Genomic DNA, 19,728 nt, shown 5'->3' with positions numbered 1-19,728 from the left:
CAGAAACATGCTGTCTAAACTCACAAGAACGAAAAGAGTTAGTGGAGGAGACACTGGAAGGCATAAAAACAATTATGCTGAGAGATATTACAAAGGAGAAATATCCCTAGAACCTTGCAGAGATGGTTGACCTGGTTAAGAGTCCATGGATCCTTCCCAGGTTCAATCTGGATAAACTGTAGTCCAACAACTAGTTTCAAAAGACACTCTAGCCGGGCGGTGGTGGTGCACGCCTTTAATCCCAGCATCCGGGAGGCAGAGCCAGGCAGATCTCTGTGAGTTTGAGGCCAGCCTGGGCTACCAAGTGAGTTCAAGGAAAGGTGCAAAGCTATACAGAGAAACCCTGTCTCGAAAAAACCAAAACCAACCAACCAACCAACCAATCAACCAACCAACCAACCAAACAAACAAACGAACAAACAAACAAGACATTCTAATTAATGCAGAATTCTTTAGCTACTGCACACACCATTCCTAAACTTGCTTCATCTAATGGTCTTTAGATTCCAAAAAAATACATAGCTTGATTCCTACTCTCTCACTGTTTTAAACCAAAGTCTATTCTTATTTAACATATGAACTCTCCAATCTGGTGAGGGTTTGAGGAGAAATAACGAAGCATATTCAAAGAAGTCTTACTGAATTGGCACTGAAAACATTGCTCTGTTTATGTTTACGGGGGCTGATGGGAGGGTACTTTGAATCTACCATGCTCATGGTTTGTCATGTCAGTGACTGCTTAGATGCCAGGCACTCAGTGATGCCCTTTATCCCTGTTATTTCATCTGTCTTTCAATTTCTCCTGGCAATCCTTTGAAAAGTCTGAAATTCCAAGTTTAAAATTCACATAACATGCAGAGGTCAAACCAAAGCAAATCACAGAACACCTTTCAGGATATGATTTAAGAGAGTTTAAAGCACTATTATATGCGTGTTTAGCCTCTAAATGAGAGCATTTACATAAAAATCTGGTAAGTTATCCTTTGCATTGTCCTTGGTAATGACAAAATGCCTGCCGAGTGAGTAAGATTCTCTAGGACCATACTTCCTATGGACCAATCTGCCTACTGCAGTACAGCTGGGCAAAGAAAATGAATCAGCGTTTAGAGTTTTTGCTGTGATCCAAAGAGCCATGTTTTTTATTCAGCTTTTGGATGATATATATATATATATATATATATATATATGATATATATATATATCATATATATATATATATGGTTTCAATTTGATGATGATGTAAAGAGGTACATGATGAGAAATTTTGCCTCTCCCAATCTGTGCTTGCTCAATGGCTTCAGGTGAACATTTTTTATTCTTTTTACTTTAAGATGTCTTTTCCATTTTTTTTTTAAATTCAGATACAAAGCAACATGAATACTTCCTCTTGTGCTTTCTTACTCTAATTCTCAAATACACTATACATTATGCCTATGTCCTTTACATTGAATACAACTTGGCCATACTGAAAGGTCTCAGTTGTGTTTTATCATGTGGACATTCTTTTGTGGATTTAGCCTAAGTGATCATGGACTAGTGGTAAGAGTTTAGGAACTCAGTTTGTGGTTGAAGAATAGATGCTTATGTTATTTAAACAGATATGGATCTTTTTCGTAAGGGATACTAGCTGGCACTCTGGCAGTATATGTGGGCTTGACTCAGTGATGTGGATTAACCACAGACTCACTGAAACAGTGTCTGGTGGGATCATAGGTTTTTGTCACTCTGATAACTAAGAGAATATGACTGTGTGCATTTCTTTCTCAGGAGTGTGACAGTGTAAATGCACTCACATGCATTTCTCTTTTGGTGGATTCTTTTTATCTCCTTTTTTGCATCCTTTAGTCTGTACTGAGCTGCCAGATTTCTCTTGATGTCGGAGCTCTTTCTACCTTGGGGAGATCAGTCCTTTGTCTTTGGTAGGAGGTGTAAGTGTTTTCCTAATGTTGCTTTGCTTTTTGTTTTGTGTCTTACACGGCATTCTTTGTCATTTTGTCTGTGTTTGTAGTTGTGGTTAGAAAGGCTCTGGGCTTCCAAAGCCACAGAGATTTCTATTTCTGCTGCCCACTTGTTTTTCCTGTTTGTTTTACATCTTTGACTACTTGGGATTTGTCCCAAGTAAGACAGACATGGATTCTAACATGACCTTTTCCTACATGAGTGGCTTGTTGCTCTAACATGGAAAAGGCATCAACCAGGGATGTCTTACTAATTTCCAAGGAAAAAAGACTTTCCAGTTGGGTATGATGAAAAAGCCACTGGGAAAAGTAAGGGGGAGTTTTGAGAAATGGCAGTCTTAGATATAAGACAGAGGAATCCTATGAGAGGTGTTGGATTAAGGATAACAAATGACCTTTTCATAAGTCACACAAGAACTGTGAGTACTGGGCCTAACTATCTATATGGTACTTCTGGACCTTGGTAGAAGTTTTAAATTTGTTAGTCTGAGGGAGTCATTAATGCCGTTTATTTTGTCCAAGATAATAATTTACATTCATAAATATGTATTTTAAAAGAAACGGCTACATTCTGGAAAACTATTTTTTTTCTGCTAAAGTTAATTAAAACACTTACTACATAACCCAGTAATCTCTAGAGAAATAAAAAAAATCCATGTACACAAAAAAACTGCACAAGAATGTTTATAGCAGTTTCATTAGCTAAATAATAAACCAAATGAATTCCAATAGGGAAGTGGATAAACAAACTGAAGTGAATCCATATCACAGACTATTATTACTCAGCAGTTAAAAGGAATGAATTATTGATGACTACCGCCATCATTTCGAGTGACCAGAAGTGAATTTCTAGAGCTTGCTACTGTATGAGTACAGTTCTGATTCTCCGGGGTTAAGGAAATGAAAGTGATGGAGAATGAACTTGTGGATCACAGACGTTACGATCTGGGGCAAAGAGTGACTCTAAAAACTTAATGCTAGCGGTTGCTTCTCATGTTGCTGTAGACTGATAGAAAGATTCTGTGTCTTGATAGTAGTTGTAGTTAAACAACTCTGTCCATAGGATAAAAATATATAGGGGCATGCATCTACAAACCAATGGATGTAAAAACTGGTGAGATCTGAATAAGATCAGTTAACAGTAGGCATTCATGTCGGTTTCCTGTTGGAGGAAGCCAGATAGAGGATGAATTCTAACATGGAACTCTCTGGAACAGCTTTAAGTTTTGTAAGAAGGACTCAAACTTTTTTATTGTAAAAGGTTTTGGGGGGAAAAAAAGCCAGATTGCAGACTGTTTAGAGAAGGAATTATCCCTTTTATGATACTGGCAAGTATTCACCTCTGGACTTTACATAAGGTTTCCAAGGAGGAGGAGGAAGGTTAGGAATAAGACTCAAGCCTCATTATACGTTTTATTAATTTGTCCCATGCTGCACATACATGGCACAAGGCACAATGAAGTGCCATGAAGTCAGGACTTGAGCAGATCTCTCCCTTGCCCCCAGCTCTTTGGTATATGGTGTATGAAAGGTCTTAACTCAAGTTACAGTTTCTTAAGTCATAAAATCAGGATCTTGATCCCTACCCACTTTTATATGGTTTTTGTAGGAATTACATGAAATTTATTTCATCTATGATTTATGATTAAAACCGTGAAGCTTTATCTCTATTGATATAATCAGACACTCTGGCCCCTGATCTTTTATTATGCTCAGTTTCAAGGGAAATTCCTATTTGAATGAAACTCTTATGCTACTGTCCTTTCTCCAGTGTAGATGCAGGAAATACAAGATGAATAAACTAGTGTATATACCGAATTTATATATATGGTACAAAAGCCATCAGAAACCAAAGGAGGAAGGGCACACTCATCATCTGACAGCTGAACACACATGCACTTTTCCTCCCATGATGTGGGCTGTTTTTGTAAAATATTTTTTTATTATTTTATATGTGTGGGTATTTTGCCTGCATGTATGTCTATATACCACATACACACCTGATGCTTGCAGCGGCCAGAAGAGGGTGTCAGATACCCAGGAACTACAGCTACAGACAGCTGTGTGCTGCCATGTGGGTATTGGGAACAGATCGTGGGTCCTCTGGAAGAGCAGCAAGTACTCTTACTCCTGAACCATGTTTCCTGTCCCTGCTTGCTTTTTTAAGTCTCTCCCCGGCCCTTCCCCCCGTCTCATGTCTCTGTCTGTGTCTGTGTGTGGGCATATGCCTGTAGAGGACAGAGGCATCGGATCCCTTGGAGTGGGAGTTAATGGACAGTTGTGAGACACCCCACTTGGATGCTGGGAACTGAACTCAGGTTTTCTACAAGAGCAGCAAGTGCTTCTAAACACTAACTCATCTCTCCAGCTTCCATGTTCATGTTTTTTTTTTATTTAAATAAAAATATAACTATACCATTATTCCTCTTCCCTTTCTTACATATCACACACACACACAGAGATATGCAAGTGTGTGTGATATGTATATATATATATATATATATATATATATATATATATATATATAAAATATATATATGGGTCTTTTGCTTGTGTGTATGTTTTTGCTGTGTGTGTGTGTGTGTGTGTGTGTGTGTGTGTGTATGTGTGTGTTTAGTCCACATAAAGGTACTTGTATTTAGGGCTGGCCACTTTGTATTGGGTAAGTAATTGGGGGCCTCTTACCTGAAGAAGAAAATTTCTCCCCCTCTCAGTATTTCGTAGCTACCTGTAGTTTTTCTAGGATTGGAACTGTATGAGATTTTCCTCCTCCCACTTAGTGTGTCTATTGGTGACATGCTTGTTCAGCTCTTGTGTAGGCAGCCATGTTGATGAGACTTCATGGGTGCAGCTTCCCTGACTTTCTTGGAGATAAAAATCTCCCAACAGACACCCTCTTCCTTTGGTTCTTAGAATCTTTCTGCCCAGCCCCAACTGATTAGTTTATAACATGAGGCCGTGTTTACGTTTTTAATCAGCTTGTTTATTAACAAAGGGAAGCATTTTCGAGTGCAAACTTTGCTTACATTTCAGTAAATGTAAGAAATGAGAAAATAAAGAAGTTCTTCCCCAGTGCTAACTAGTGGAGATTAAATTTCTAGTGTTGGACACCTTCTAGGACAGGCTGAAAACCTGGGCCCCAAAGAAAGTCACTGATCTATGTAACATAATCTCCCACTAATCCACTAATAAATTCTTTTTTTCTGCTCCTTCCTTATTCTTCCATGTGTAGATTAAACGGATTACACTGTAATTAAATTTGACTCTTACAAGAGGCAGTGCCTCGGAGCAGTGAGCTACGGGGAGACCAGGGTTCTAGTCCTAGTTTCCATGATGACTTAGAGCTGCAGACAAAGCACCCCCATTCCACGGTGTCTCATTCCCCCCCCCCACACCTACAGAGTGAGATAAACAATGTCTCAGAGGGATAGAATTCTGCTTTTTGAGCTCTGTATTCTAATCGGGCTCCAGATTCCTTTATAGATGGGTGCTCGCTGGTGAAATAAAGATGTATTTACATTGTTGTGATTCTTAATAGACACAAAGCCTTAAAATCGAATTGTAAATGCCTCCTACTACATAGTGTATTACCCGGGCTCTCAAATACTGCAATCAGCTGTGCCCCAAGTCTCTCTGTGATATTTATTAAAAATTAAAGGAAACACACTGCAAAGATACACCGCAGAACATTTTCAAAGCCACGTGTAGCAGTTTAACTGCGGGACTTCCACTGAAGTTAATGGGACTCATACTGGTAAATTCTAAGCACCACTTTGAAAATTTACCCCATAGTGACAGTTTAATGCTTCTTATTGATCATAAGTTTCCAGATAACATCTTGAGGCAAAGGGGACTAGTTCTCAAAGGAAATAAACAGTCCTTAATGAAATAAATCTGCATTGCAATCATTGTAATGAATGAGTCTGGGACACAGTCATTTGAAAAGAAAGCTCCAAAGAACTGCTTGTTAGTGATGGTTGCCAAGGGGGCTGTAAAAAATTTCCATCACATCATAATTTTGGTTGCACACAGAAAACAACACATTTCCTTTTTAAATCGGAAATTTTCTCAAGGGCAGGTCCATCCATACATGGAAAAGTCATCGATTGTTATTTTACACATTATTTCCCTATAATTTATCCTTAGAGTATGTAGTAATTTACACACTACTGATACAAAGTTCAAGTAGGCATAGAAGTCTGAAAGACTCAGGGCCTTACACAGTCAAACTTCTAGTTGTCTTTAACCCAAACATTCATATTAGGTCTGCAACTTCCAGGACCTTTACCAGTATCGGCTCTCTAGAAGCTGCTCTGTCTAGAGCCATGGTTCTCAACCTTCCTAATGCTGTGCCTCTTTAAAACAGTTCCTCATGTTGTAGTGATCCCCAACCATAAATTATTTAATTGCTACTTCATAACTGTAATGTCGCTACAGTTATGAATTGTAATATATATATATATATATATATATATCTGATATGAGCAATATCTGATATTCGACCACTGTGGGGTCGTGATCCACAGGTTGAGAACAGCCGTTGTAGCCTTTATGACCTTTGCCCATCCCCACCATCTCTTCTTCCTCCTCTCTCTACTGTTCTTGACCTCCAGCCACAACACCTAGTGCCTTCTGCACAAGCTGAGCTCATAAGGTTCGAGGAAACTTTACAAGCATTCTTCCTCGGACTGAAAAGGTATGTGCCTAAATAATTTCAAGACTGACTCCTTTTTAAAAGATATTAAGATCAACTCAATATTCTATGACTTACAAAGATTTTCCTGGACTGCACAATCGAAGATATCTCCCCTTCACTATCTATATTTCTATTCCTAGCATCCAGAATTCTGTTTGGACATGGAAGAATTACATAATATGTTTTTTTTCTGGATGACTAAGTTTCAAACCCAAGGTGATCTTTGTTCCTTTGTCTTATGTAGTGAGTCACGACAGTCCATATCATTCTTCCCATAACTTTTCAATTTCCTTTTGGCTTTCCACTTTCCAAGGATATATGAGGCTGTAATCTTACAGGTAGGGACTATTGTTATTCATATTTGCATCTCTTGCATTGAGTGTGTCTGACACATAAGTATTCTGCCTTTGAATGATTTTTCTTATATAACATGAGATACAAAGAATATTAGTAAAATATATCATGGGGTCTACTTATAGAAGAAATGGGGAGCAATCTGCAGTTTTTCATTTCCTTCTTCGAATACCTTCTGTACAGTCAAATAATAGCATTTTATGCTTCCTTATTAGTCAAGTTGATGCACACATCAACTACTGTCTAAGCAAGCACGATACTGTTAATGAACAGCTAGAGGCATTCCTGGGAGTGAGATGACTTACCCTAAAAGGTATTTCCAATTTGCAAATACCCAGGGACTCTCAGAATGACCTTATATAAGAGTGTAAGATGTAGATACTGGGCACAAAAGTCTGTTTATTCCCTAATTTCTCTTTCAAGCTAGAGAACAGCAATAGGTGTGGCTGTTAAAAATAAAGCTAATCTCAATATTAATGTCATTTTATAAACTCTGGATTTTTGAATTTCTAATGCTAGACATCAGTTGATGTGGATGGACAAGGATCAATCAAGTATAGTTTTAAATTGCCAGCAAACGATGAGAGAGGATCATTTTTCTAGATAAAGTCATTAGAAAAGAATCCTATTTTTATCTTTGTTTTCCTGCCTTCTTTCTAACTCTGCACAGGTTTGTTAGGTACTGTCTTACTTCCTCATGTGGAAACCAGGGTGTAAGTGGTTGGAGAGATGCCTCAGTAGCTGAGACCACCCAAGTTTCATTCCCAACATCCACATGGTGGCTCTCAACTGTCTGTAACTCTAGTTTCAGGGGCATCCAGTGCCCTTTTCTGGCCTCCAGGCATGCACGTGGTGTGCAGACATAACATGAAGGCAAAACAGCCATACACATAAAATAATAGTAAAAAAATAAAAAGTATACTATAATACTTAAGTAGTACTAATAATATAATATTTATAAGGTGCTTGGAACAGTAGGTACCGTGTAGCAGTTCTCAGTAAATAATGCTACTAAGAAGATAATAAAATCCTTTTTATAGTCTTTGATTAAATAGGTTTTAAGTGTCCTAAATCAATCAGAGGAAAGAAACCATGCATTAGAGAAGAATGAACACGTGACTCTTAGGCAACTCCTGTGAAGAAGCAGTTTCTACTAAAGGGGATAAAAAGCTTTTGAAGGTACTGAAAATGGTTTGGGCCAAGAATAGGTCTATTCCAGTAAAAAGTAGGAATGGCAGAGAAGCAGAAAAAGAAAAAAAAAATCTTTAGTTTGCAGGCCAGTGGCAGTTCTCAGAGCCTCTGCTCTAATTTGTGAACACGTTAACAACTTAACTTGCTTTAAAATATGATGAAATCACAGATGTATTTGACTAGCCTCAGACTCTAATAAAATCTTCTGTTTTCTTTTAGCCAAGTAGGAAGCTGGCTACATTTTCTAATAAAAAAAATGCACACACTTGCTGGCACTCTCCGGAGGAGCTGTTATTTCAAGTGAAAGACAGACATGCTTCATTCCTGGGAAACATCTGAGCTCTGGTTTACCCCCTTAGTTCTCCTAAGGAAGTGCCACAGGAAACTGTTAAGACAGCGATAGGAAATCAACCTACATTTAACATCAAATATAGATACAAGATTAATAACAGGCTGGCATTTTCTGCTGCACCAAGACATACTTCAAGACTGAAAAAAAAATACAGCCCTGTTATGACTGTTTTTAAAAGCAGTCACCAAGGGATCCAAAAATAGCCACTATTTGAAGTTGAGGCCGCCTGACATATCAGGCTCATTACTGCAGTCTGAGTACCAGCATTTGATACTATTTGCAATTCTCAAGTAGGCCATTAAGAAAAAGCTGGATAAAAATGAACGGCTGTGTTAACAGGCCTCGAAGTGATTCACACATCTCCCTATTCATGTTATAGAAGGTGGGATTTATGTTGGGATATAGAAAAGTCATCAGGGAGTCATCCCAGGTAGTTACTACAGATGTGCTTTAACTCTCTGAGGTAGGAATGCAGTGGTTGGCCAAAGCTGTAGAGAAAGTTTTCACAGCAGTCATAGGGATGGAGCTAGTTGGACAGGTAGGGGTAATGATAAGTTTGTAATTCTACATACAATTTTACATCATAACTAAGCAAAATATTCAAAATGAAAGGAAACATTTAATTTTCTTAAGAAGGCACAAGTTATTTTTCTTAGAGTCTTAAGCACTTAGAGTATGTTTTCCCAACACAAGTACACAATGATTGTATAGTTTCTTTAATTAATAGAGGGTTGGTGGTTCAGAAAGAGGAAGTGCCAATCTTTGGAATCAGCCCATGGGGCCTCTATTAAACTGTGTCCCAATATTACTGGTTGGCAAACAAGGATACTATGCAAGGTCTGACCATGGTAGTAGCTTCTGTTTGCTTCCAATGTGAAGTGACAAATTGTTGTGTGTTGTAGTTTGCTTTCAATGGCTGTGCTAAAATACTGACCATAAACAACTTGGAGGAGAAAGGATTTATGTTGCCTTCTAACTCCCAGCTCACAATCCATCACTGAGGGAAGTCAAGGCCGGAACTCAAGGCAGGAACAGAGGTAAGAACCACTGAAGGGCTCTGCTTACTGGCTTGCTCTCTCATTCATCCTCAGCTTGTTTTCCTAATCAACCCAGGCATACCTGCTCGGGGCTAGCACTGCCCACAGTGGGAGGGGTCTTCCCTTATCAAACGTTAATCAAGAAAATGCCCCACGGATTGCCACAGGCCAATCTGATTGAGGTGATGCAATGGAGACTCCATCAGATAACTTAACTTGGCTGTGTCAAGTTGATAGCTAAAGCTAACTAGGAGAGTGTGCCTAGAGAGGACATTTCCCACAGTGAAGGTATACCAGGCAAGCTGTCATCCTTTCCATATTCTATTCTTAAATGTTCAAGATTTCAGAAAAAAATTTGAGTGTGTATCTGGCATATTCAGAGTAGTCCGATCTTTCAAACGTATGAAGTATTAATAATTTTTGCTACATTTCAGACTCCTTCCTGCTCAGAACACGTAGCGCAGACAGATGAGAAAGGTGCAGTATTCCTTTTTGCATTCAGAAGTGCAAATGTGGTTGAACAAGGGGACCATAGGGCTGACTTCATCATTTTTTACCAATTTATGCAGCATTTTTATGGACCCCTAAAGAGATCTAGGAAGAGTCTCAACAATAATGTGGCACAGCCCTTGCCTTCAGCAGGTGACATTTGATTCATCTGCGTAGGATAAATCCAGGGACCTAAACCTAAAACCAATAAGCCACATTTGAATAAATTTCACTATTACATCAATTCTGTTGAAACACAGATCAAACTGTCACATGGACATTAAACAGAATGCTGAAAGTCACACACGATTACCTTCACTGCATGTGCACATTTGATCTACGCTCTAATGGGAATTCATTATATATTTATCCATGACAACTTACAAAGCAGTTAATTTACTAGCTGTAAAATCCCCACTTAAATAACAATCCCCAAAAGTTAACAAAAACCCGAAATTATGATGATATCTCGCCATATCAAATCTGCAAGGTCACCGTTGATGGGTGCGCAGAGGCCAGTGAAGTGAGAGAGAACAGAACATCATTTCCCAAGCAAGACCTTCAAAGATCCGAGGCAGAGGGAGAAAGATTAAAAGACTACCATGATGGCTGGAAAGAGCTATCAAGAGGCGGCAGGCACCTGGGAAAGAACTTCTTTTCTAGCTTGAAGAGCAGAAATACATTGGCATTGCCCTCTGAACGGGAAGGCGACCAAATTTTAATTGGTTTTAAAATCTGGATTGGAACATCCCTGCAGTCATCCGTGAACCGACCTTATCCTGTAGACGTTGAGTGAATCTTGGCCAACCACCTGCCTTGTGAATTGTTTTGTTTGGGTCTTTCGTGGACAGAGAGTCCTTGCTTTGCAGTAGTTTCGCTTCAAGTGACAATCCTTCAAAACCTTGTTTGAGCAGAGAACTCAGGAGGAGGAGAAAAACATCTGGGGAGGGGGGCGTTTCCAATGCTCAATGCCTTGATCTGGGGGGCTGTAAGCTGCCACTTGCTTTTCTCCATACCTAGCATGATGGTTTCCAGATGACAGAGGTTGGTGTTAGCAGTGCCTACAGAGGCCGGAACTCTACTCCTTGAAAGAATCCTGTTGTTCTCACCACTCACCATGGGGAGAAAGATTAAGGGATGTGATCAGAGGGATTACTCAGCAATTCCTAACTCCTCAAACAAGAGAGTAAATTATCTTGTAAATTAAATCCCACTTTCTCACTTGGAAATAATTGGAGTAAGCCTCACGGAGAACTTGCAGCATTTGGATTTGAATGGTTGCCTAGCAAATGAGAAAGGCAAAAGAGCAGGAAAACCAAATTTAGCTGTCTAATAATAGTTTTGATATGCAGAGTTTCAGCTTTAAGATATGGTTTTAAATATATTACTGAGAGATGCCAGGTCTTGACTCCACAGGGCCCTACAATATCTTCATCAGGAGGCATCATTTCAAATTGAATCTCAACAAAATGGAGTCCCTCCTGGAACTACAGAAGCTAGAGGCAATGAAGAGGTTTGCTATTTGTATAGGAACTGTAGGTGGGGGGAATCATATTTTAGAGTGTAGAGCTCAGGGTCAGATTTAAAGTTTTCAGAGCATAAGCCATACTGTGGTCTCCATGTATGCTAGAGGGTATGTTCTACGAGGAATAATATACTGGTACACATTTGGGTGATTTGAACACAACCTTGTGGTATATTGTAGGGCTAATTAACACACACACACACACACACACACACACACACACACAGAGAGAGAGAGAGAGAGAGAGAGAGAGAGAGAGAGAGAGAGAGAGAGAGAGAGAGACAGTCAGACAGACAGAGAGGGATAGTGCCAGTCCACAGTAAGTAATTCCTGGATGTTGCCTTCTAATACCAACTGAATGTTGTAAAGCAAGAGAGAGAAGAAAATATGCAGTACCATAAATCCTGAGACTTTGATACTCACCTATAACACAGAAAGGCTTTCGAGCGAACCTCAGCCTTCCTTGCCATCCTCTATAACGACAACAGCAACCTGCAGACCAGATTCGAATGATGAACTCCAAGCCAAAGACAACGATCATCACGAACTCCTAAAATATCAGAACAGATGTCAGAGAGAAGCATGATAGAGGAACTCACGCTAAGAACCTGTGTGACTATTTCTGTACCTTTAGGTACTGTGCTTGGAAACATCTGGTTGATGTCTAAAGAACTTTCTTCTCTACAAAACTAGCCTGAAGTCTACAGAAGCCTCCTCTTTTCCTTGTCTCCTATCATGGGATACATGTGCCAATTTTAATGGGAAATGTGAAGGTTGAATAGTAATGTTTTCTCACCTTGGATATATACCATACCTGGCTTTCACTTCCTGATAACATGAAAAGGGTGACCCCTGAAATACAGCGGCAAATGCTATAGACACTAGAGCTTCGCGGTGCGGAGGGAACGACACAATCCCTAAGTTTAAGAGTTGCTCTCCGAGAATAAGTTTAGGAGTAGTCAGCCTTTTGTTACAGCCTTAAAATCTTTAAACACAGGCAGTTTCAGATGAATGACTGTGTGTGTGACACATGTATCTGCTGTCAGAAGTGAGGCTCAGAATCCTCCAGATCTGAAGCGTGGTAATTATCATGCTGCCCTTTGGCAATAGCTGCTTGGAAAACAACACCTGCGCCAGCAAAACGACTTGGAGAGTATTTAGGAAGGGCTGCGAGTTAACCCTGCGGAAAGGCCGAGCTCTTAAACAGACAGTTGCCGAGGAGGTTTGTAAAAGAGAATTATTCTGGAGAAGTCTAGCAAAGTCACTTGTTCCACAGGGACAGATCCTGAGTTTATTAAAATTGGTTTGTTTTAAAAGACAAGGAACGACCTTCGTTGTTTGAAGATTGTCAAGGATTGTCATTATTTATAATATGGATGATGCATATTAAGCAAGTTTATCATAATGGATGGATTGACACATATAAAATTGACACATGGTTTATGTTAAAGTTGCCTCGCATCACAGAAATGTAGATTGTAGAAATACCAAAGTTCCAACCCATTTTTCCATTAAGGTAAAGTTGTTACCAAACTCATGAAAACCACACTTTTATACATGCTTCATGCAAACATGTCTTTGGTTTATGTGGTGATATGCTATGCATTTGACATGCCCCCTAGAGGCACAGTGTTTTATCCTCTTGTTATTCTCCACCAAGAAACCCACAAACACTTCTCATGATGAGAGAGAAATCCCCTGTAGCATCATTACTCATGATTACTTAAAACTACTTCTTGGATCAATATCTGCAAATGACTTATGCACAGATGACCAAACCTGTGGTCCATATACCAATAGTGATGATCTGAGGGTTTTTATTTAGTTTTTGCTTTTTTTTGGGTTTTGAAAGCTTACGTGAGTAGAGTCTATTCATTTATTAAGGTGTCAAATTGTTACATCATCTGTTTTTAATAGCACATTTTTAAACATATACAAACCATGCTCAAGTATAAAATGATCATTTATCTAAGCTTGTGCACAACCTAAGTTTGTTATCAGCCCCCTCCCCCACCCCTATTATTCTTTCCCTGGATTCCCACTTCTGTCAAGAAGTTTAGTACTCCAGTTGTGAGAAGTCATACGGTAGAGAATATTCTTCCCACAAATCCAAATGTGTGGCTTCATCACATGGACACCACCATGTAATGATGCTTCTGTTTCATGTGAACAGATAACTGAGGGGTCAGTCTCTGTTCAGATGGTGTCACTAAAAGACAGGGAATGTGAGAACTGCCAACACCTCCTGTGGCTGTTTGAGCAGACCTGAGTCTCTGGAACACTAGATGACTCATAATGGAGTCCCAGCTAACTGGAGGCCCTCTAATTTGGCACCGAAGCACAGGGCATTGCCTGCTTCCTGCCCTTTGTCTGCAGACACACTGCCTGGACATACTGCCTTCTCTCCCACACCCTCACATAACACAGGTTGCATGCCATTCAGGATCATTGGACAGTAACTTGATATGACCATAGCTGATTGGATAATGTATGCATATATCCAGTGAACATACACATTAAACCAGATCTGAACATTCATGCCAGTCTTTGGAGCCTGCTTCCAGGGAAACTCTTTGACTCCATCTCCCTCTCCCTACCCCCACAGAGCCACAGGTGAGAGGGAGAAAAAACCCACAGATAACACCAATAGACACATGAGTATTGTTCTTAAGAAGAGGATGCTAAAATCACTGCTCTGTTTCTATGCTGTGGTGAGGCAGGACCAATTATGTCTACAAATTCTTTTTTTAACACCCATTATCCAGGAATATGGATGAGTGCTTTCTGGTTTTGTTTTGTTTTAAAAAGAAATTAGGAAGAAATGCCAACAATGCTTTCTTTGTGAAAGAAAAGTAAAAACTGGTAGAACTGCACAGAAATCAGAGAAATCCAGTTATATTTGGGGGTATCACCATCCCCTTCTCTTAAAAGTGATAAAATAGGACTAGCAGAAAGAAGGTCAGTAAGAATAAATATATCGAATAACCAAACAAAATGGGATCTAGGTAGAGATTTGCATCCTTCACAACCACAACAGAATATGCATCTTCATGTTAGAAACTTCTTCATTTAATTCTTTTGTTCATTAAAAAAATTCAAGATAGACCACACTCTAGGCTGTTAACAAACTTCAGCATTGAAAAGAATGAAATCATGTGGACTGTGTTGTCAAATTATAAGGGAATTAATTATAAATCAATATTAAAAAGACAAGCAATTCTCTAAACATGTGGAAAATTTAAAAAATATACTTTAATGTATTTCATTAGTCAAAGGAAAATCTCAGTGAAAATAATAAAATATAAATAACTGAAAGATAATAAAAATACATCCTACCAAAATGTACAGGTGCAACCACAGCAGGGCGGAGCATACATTTATATCACAAGATGCTTACATTCAAAAATCAAGGTCTCAGACTAATAATCTAGGACCACCATTAAAAAACTGAAGATAGAAGAATAAAATTGGCCTAAACAAAGAAGAAAAGGGAAATAGCATACACAAGAAGAAGAAAGTAATGAAATAAAAAGAAAGTAAACAGAAAATCCATGAAACAAAAACTGGCTCTATGAAAAAGATAAATAAAATTGGCAAATCTTTTGTAAGCTGATAAAAATTACCAGTCTCAGGAATGTCACAGAGGGTGTCATCACAGACACGGTGGTCACGAAAAATCAATAAAGAGTCTTTAGGGATGTAGCTGCTGATAGACCAGAAGACACAATCTCACAGCAAACTCCCTGATCCTTTGGCTCTTACAACCTTTCCAAGCCTTCTTATATAGCAATGGTCCCTAAGCCCTAGGTGCAGGAGCGTTTTGTAGATATATTTATTGGGAGTGTGCTCCACAACCCTGCAATTTGATTGGTTATAGTGTTCTGTAGTGGTCTCCATTTGTTGTAAAGAGAAGTTTCCATGCTGAGGGGTAAAGGTGACACTTACTACCTGTGGGTATAAGGACAAATATTTAGAATGCAGTTAGGGATGATGCTGGTTTAGTAAAGTGGTGGTTGTAGGTTTTTTTCCCAGAGTCATGAATTCACTAGTACTGAGTAGTTGGCTAGGTTTCCAGTACCAAGCATGATTCCTTCTTGTTGAGTGGGCCTTAAGTCCAATTAGAGAGCTGTTGGTTACTGCCAAAGCATATATACCACTATGGCATCCTTACTTAGGGTTATTATGCCATGCTGGTCATTGTGTGGTTCATAAATACAGAAAGTCTTAATAATGTGATTGCCTAAACATGAGCTGAACAAGAATGGGGGAAAGCCTATAAAGCCTCAACCTTACACAAAGAACTACAGCCACCTACGGAATGCTAAGAATGGGACAAATTGTCTTTCCCAAGGAAGAGCATACCAATTTGTTTCCCAGTAACAAACAGTTAGCCCTGAAAACATACATCCAGGTAACAAACAGACTGAGCAGGCTATATTTAGGAATAAATATGCATGTACATATATGCATGTAACAACAATTAATGAGAAAAGAGGCCATGAAGTTGAAAAGAGCAAGTAAGGGAGGGTTTGGGGAGAGGAAAGGGTAGGGGAAAATGATGTAATTATATTATAATTTCAAAAAATAAAAGAAGTAATTAAAAGCTGATAAAGAGATGCTAGAAATAATGGTGCACAGATAAATTTGACAATTCAGAAAATTGGACAAAAGCCATGAGAACAAAACAAATAATAATTTGAATAGTTTTATAATCTCTGAAAATTTGAATCCATAATTAAAAAGCTTTTGTAAAAGCTGTGTCTAGGCGAAACAGTTTCAATATTGAAATCAACTAAATAGGTAGAGAAAAATCATGCCAGTTCTACATAATTTTTCCTAGAATAGAGAAAACAAAGAAAAAGCTCTATTTTTCTCACCCAACTTCACACAATTTCTTCCAGAAAATAGGACACATTCCCAATTCTTTTTCCTCCCATTGAGACAAGTTCTTGGGGGGTAAACAATGTTGGCTTGGAGCATACTGTACAGCTCAGGCTGGCTTTGAACTTGTGGCTCTCACTGTTCTACCCCTTGAGTACTGGGACAAAAGGCATGTGTCAATAGATGCCTTGTGCCTAGTTCATTGGTTAAAGAAACCAATTTGCTAGCTATGATGTCCAAACTGGTCTTGAATTCCTAATCTAAAGCTGTACCTTGCTGAATAGCTGAGACTACAGGCATGCAAACAATGCATGACTAAAGTTAATAGAAAAATAAAGTAGGGGCTGGAGGATGGCTCAGTGGTTAAGAGCACATACTGCTCTTCCGAGGACCTGAGTTCAATTCCGAGCACCCACACAAGTGGCTTACAACAGCCTATAATCTCAGCTCCAGGGGGATCTCACACCTCCGACTTCTGTGGACACTTGCACTCATGTGCACACACCACATACACATATACACAATTGAAATGATAAAAATATTAAAAAAATAAACTAAAATCATAAACAAATATTTCTCATGAACTTAGATATGAAAAACTTCAATAAAATATTAGCAAACTGAATCCATCAGTATGTAAAAAAATATGACAAGTAGGATTTATTTAAGGTATGTAAAGCTGGCTCAGTGTTTGCAACCAACCCATTCAACACATTACATCAACAAACTAAAGAAAATAAAAATTCACATAAACATATCAATTAATTCAGGAAAAGCCCTTGGCATCTATTCCTCATAAAATATTCAGCAATTGAGAAAGAGAGTGATTAATAACATCAATCACAGTTGATAAATATCATCTATAAAACCCCCTGCAGCTAACACATTTAATGGTAAAAAACTGAATGTTATTTTCTAAAATCAAGAGTGAGGCAAGATGTCTATGTTCATCCTTCTAATTAAAGATATTACTGTAAGTTGTAATGATTGGAATGAAGCAAATTAAGTCAGTAAAAGATCCAGTTTGGAAAGCCAAACAGAAATGGTCTCTACTATCTGAGGACATGATTGTCTATAACATGTTAAGGAGTCAACCGATACAGTTTGTGTGGTAAGTTTAGTATAGAAAGGTCAATACATAAAAATGTGAATCATATTGCACAAAATCCCAGCATATGCAATGAGCATGTTGCAGCCCAAATTCACAATATAGTATTATTCACAACTATTTCTAATAAAAATAACGTTTAGTTATGCACTTAGCAGAACCTGTGCAGCTTCTATACAGTGCGGATTACAAACTACTGATGAAAGAAATAAGAGAAGACTGAAATAGGTGGGTAGAAAGGCTAGATTTACTAACCAATGTAGTTAATATAAAGGCATCCTGTCAAAATCTCAGAAAAGCTTCTTGGGGATCCACATGTATTCCAAACTGTTCATGGAAATTTACAGGCCTTTGAAATCTTAAGAGAACCTAATAAAGATGAAAGGTGAATCACCTTACACAATATTAAAGTCTATTAGATGGCTCCAGGAACCATGATCATGTGGTATTTGCAGAAGGACAGATCATGGAGCAGTGGATGAGATAAGAGAACTTAGAAATAGAGCCATGCAAATATGCTCTGCTGGTTGTTATTAAAGGTACAAAGACAATTCAGTGTGGGAAGAACAAACTTTCAACATCACATCAATAGACAGGAAGGAAAAATGGAAGGAAGAAATGGAGGAGGCAAGGATAGAAGTAAGTAAATAAGGATGGGAGGGATGGAGAAAGCAGAGGAAGGTGAGGAAGAGGAAGGAAAGAGAAGGGAAGGAAGCAAGACGACTCCCAAATGTGTACTTCACAGCTTACACTAAATCAGTTATAAAGGATCAACACAACTTTAATCCCAGTACTCGGGAGGCAGAGGCAGGCCAGCCTGGTCTGCAAAGAACATTCCAGGCCAGCCAGATCTACATAGAGAGACCTTGTCTCAAAAGAGGGGGCATACATATTAAAACCAAAAAACTTTCAGTGAAAACCATGCACAAGTGTGGTGATAAATTGTGTTCCCCAAAGTATTGTGCACCCTAATAAAGCTCATCTGAGGATCAGAGGAAAAAGCCAGCCACTGTATTAAACATAGAAGTCAGGCAATGGTAGCCACATGCCTTTAATCCTAGCTTTCAGGAGGCAGAGATCCATCCAGATCTCTGTGAGTTCAAGGCCACACTGAGGAACAGAGCCAGGCATGGTGACACATGCCTTTAATCCCAGCACTAATCATAGATGTCTGGAAGTCTGTACAGACAGACAGGAAGTGATGTAGCTGGGCAGAGAGAGGAAGTGAGATGTAGAACAGAAAGGCATATAGGCGTGGGTATACAGGAAGTAGGTCTCTTTGGCTGAGGATTTCCAAGTGGTAAGAATGTGAGTGGCTTCTTTCTGCTTTTCTGATCTCTCAGATTTTACCCCAATATCTGGCTCAGTTTTTTTTTAAATTAATAAGACCATTTAGCAATTCATCTTATGCACAAGCTCAAGGTAGACAAAATCCCAGCACTAAAAATGTGAAGTGGACACAAATTCCTAGCACTAGCAAGACCATATTTGCAACTGATTAGAGGAAAAATCATGCTCAGGAATGCCTGGCCAAAACCACCTGACTCCAGGTTTCCTTTGCGTTCATGTGTATGTGCTTTTTTGATGTTGTTGTTAGATTTTGTTTGTTTTTAAGAGATAAAGAACAAGAAGCTGGGTGCATAAGGAGGTGGAGGAGGACCTGGGAGGAGTTGGGGAAGGTAAGAGAATATGATCAAAATGCATTGTATGAACTTCTAAATAATAAATAAAAAATTTAAAAAGGTATAATAAAAAATTTTTGTATGTTTGAACCAAGAAGTGTTATTAGACTTGATACTAAAAAGACAAATATCATAAGGAAATTTGTACCCTGTCAAAATTAAAAGTTTTTACTTGGAGAAAGCTCAGGTCAGAAAAATAAAAAGGTAAATTACAGATTAGAAGAAAATATTTGCAAGCCATGAATCTGGTATATATATGTTGTTTGAATCTAGATAGTCTTTTAAAAATAACCCAGATCCAGATATCAGGGTGAAAGCTGAAAGATCAGAGAAGCAGAACAGCCAGCCACTAGTACTTACCTGTATGAAATCCAAAGCCTAAAGGGAGAGAGTTCCTGTTTCCTCACACCTTATATACCTTTCTCTGTCCTGCCATATTACTTCCTGGGATTAAA

The 19,728-nt window shown here is 38.7% G+C and overlaps 1 protein-coding gene across 1 annotated transcript in view; it reads right to left on the bottom strand.

Annotated features, from left to right (window-relative positions):
- The window catches only part of Kcnq5 (potassium voltage-gated channel subfamily Q member 5), a 133,110-nt gene extending 119,035 nt beyond the window's left edge, over positions 1-14,075 (bottom strand). The window contains exons 1-2 of the mRNA XM_059281420.1: positions 13,998-14,075; positions 12,026-12,152 (exon numbers count right to left, since the gene is read on the bottom strand). Coding sequence (XP_059137403.1) covers positions 12,026-12,152; positions 13,998-14,075 — 205 coding nt within the window. The remainder of the gene's footprint in view (positions 1-12,025; positions 12,153-13,997) is intronic.
- Positions 14,076-19,728: the final 5,653 nt, after the last annotated feature.

Source organism: Peromyscus eremicus, chromosome 16_21 (genome assembly GCF_949786415.1).
Source record: "Peromyscus eremicus chromosome 16_21, PerEre_H2_v1, whole genome shotgun sequence".
Classification (NCBI taxonomy): Eukaryota; Metazoa; Chordata; class Mammalia; order Rodentia; family Cricetidae; genus Peromyscus; species Peromyscus eremicus.
Note: the sequence above shows the minus strand (reverse complement) of the source record. Positions and strands in the feature narration are given on the sequence as shown.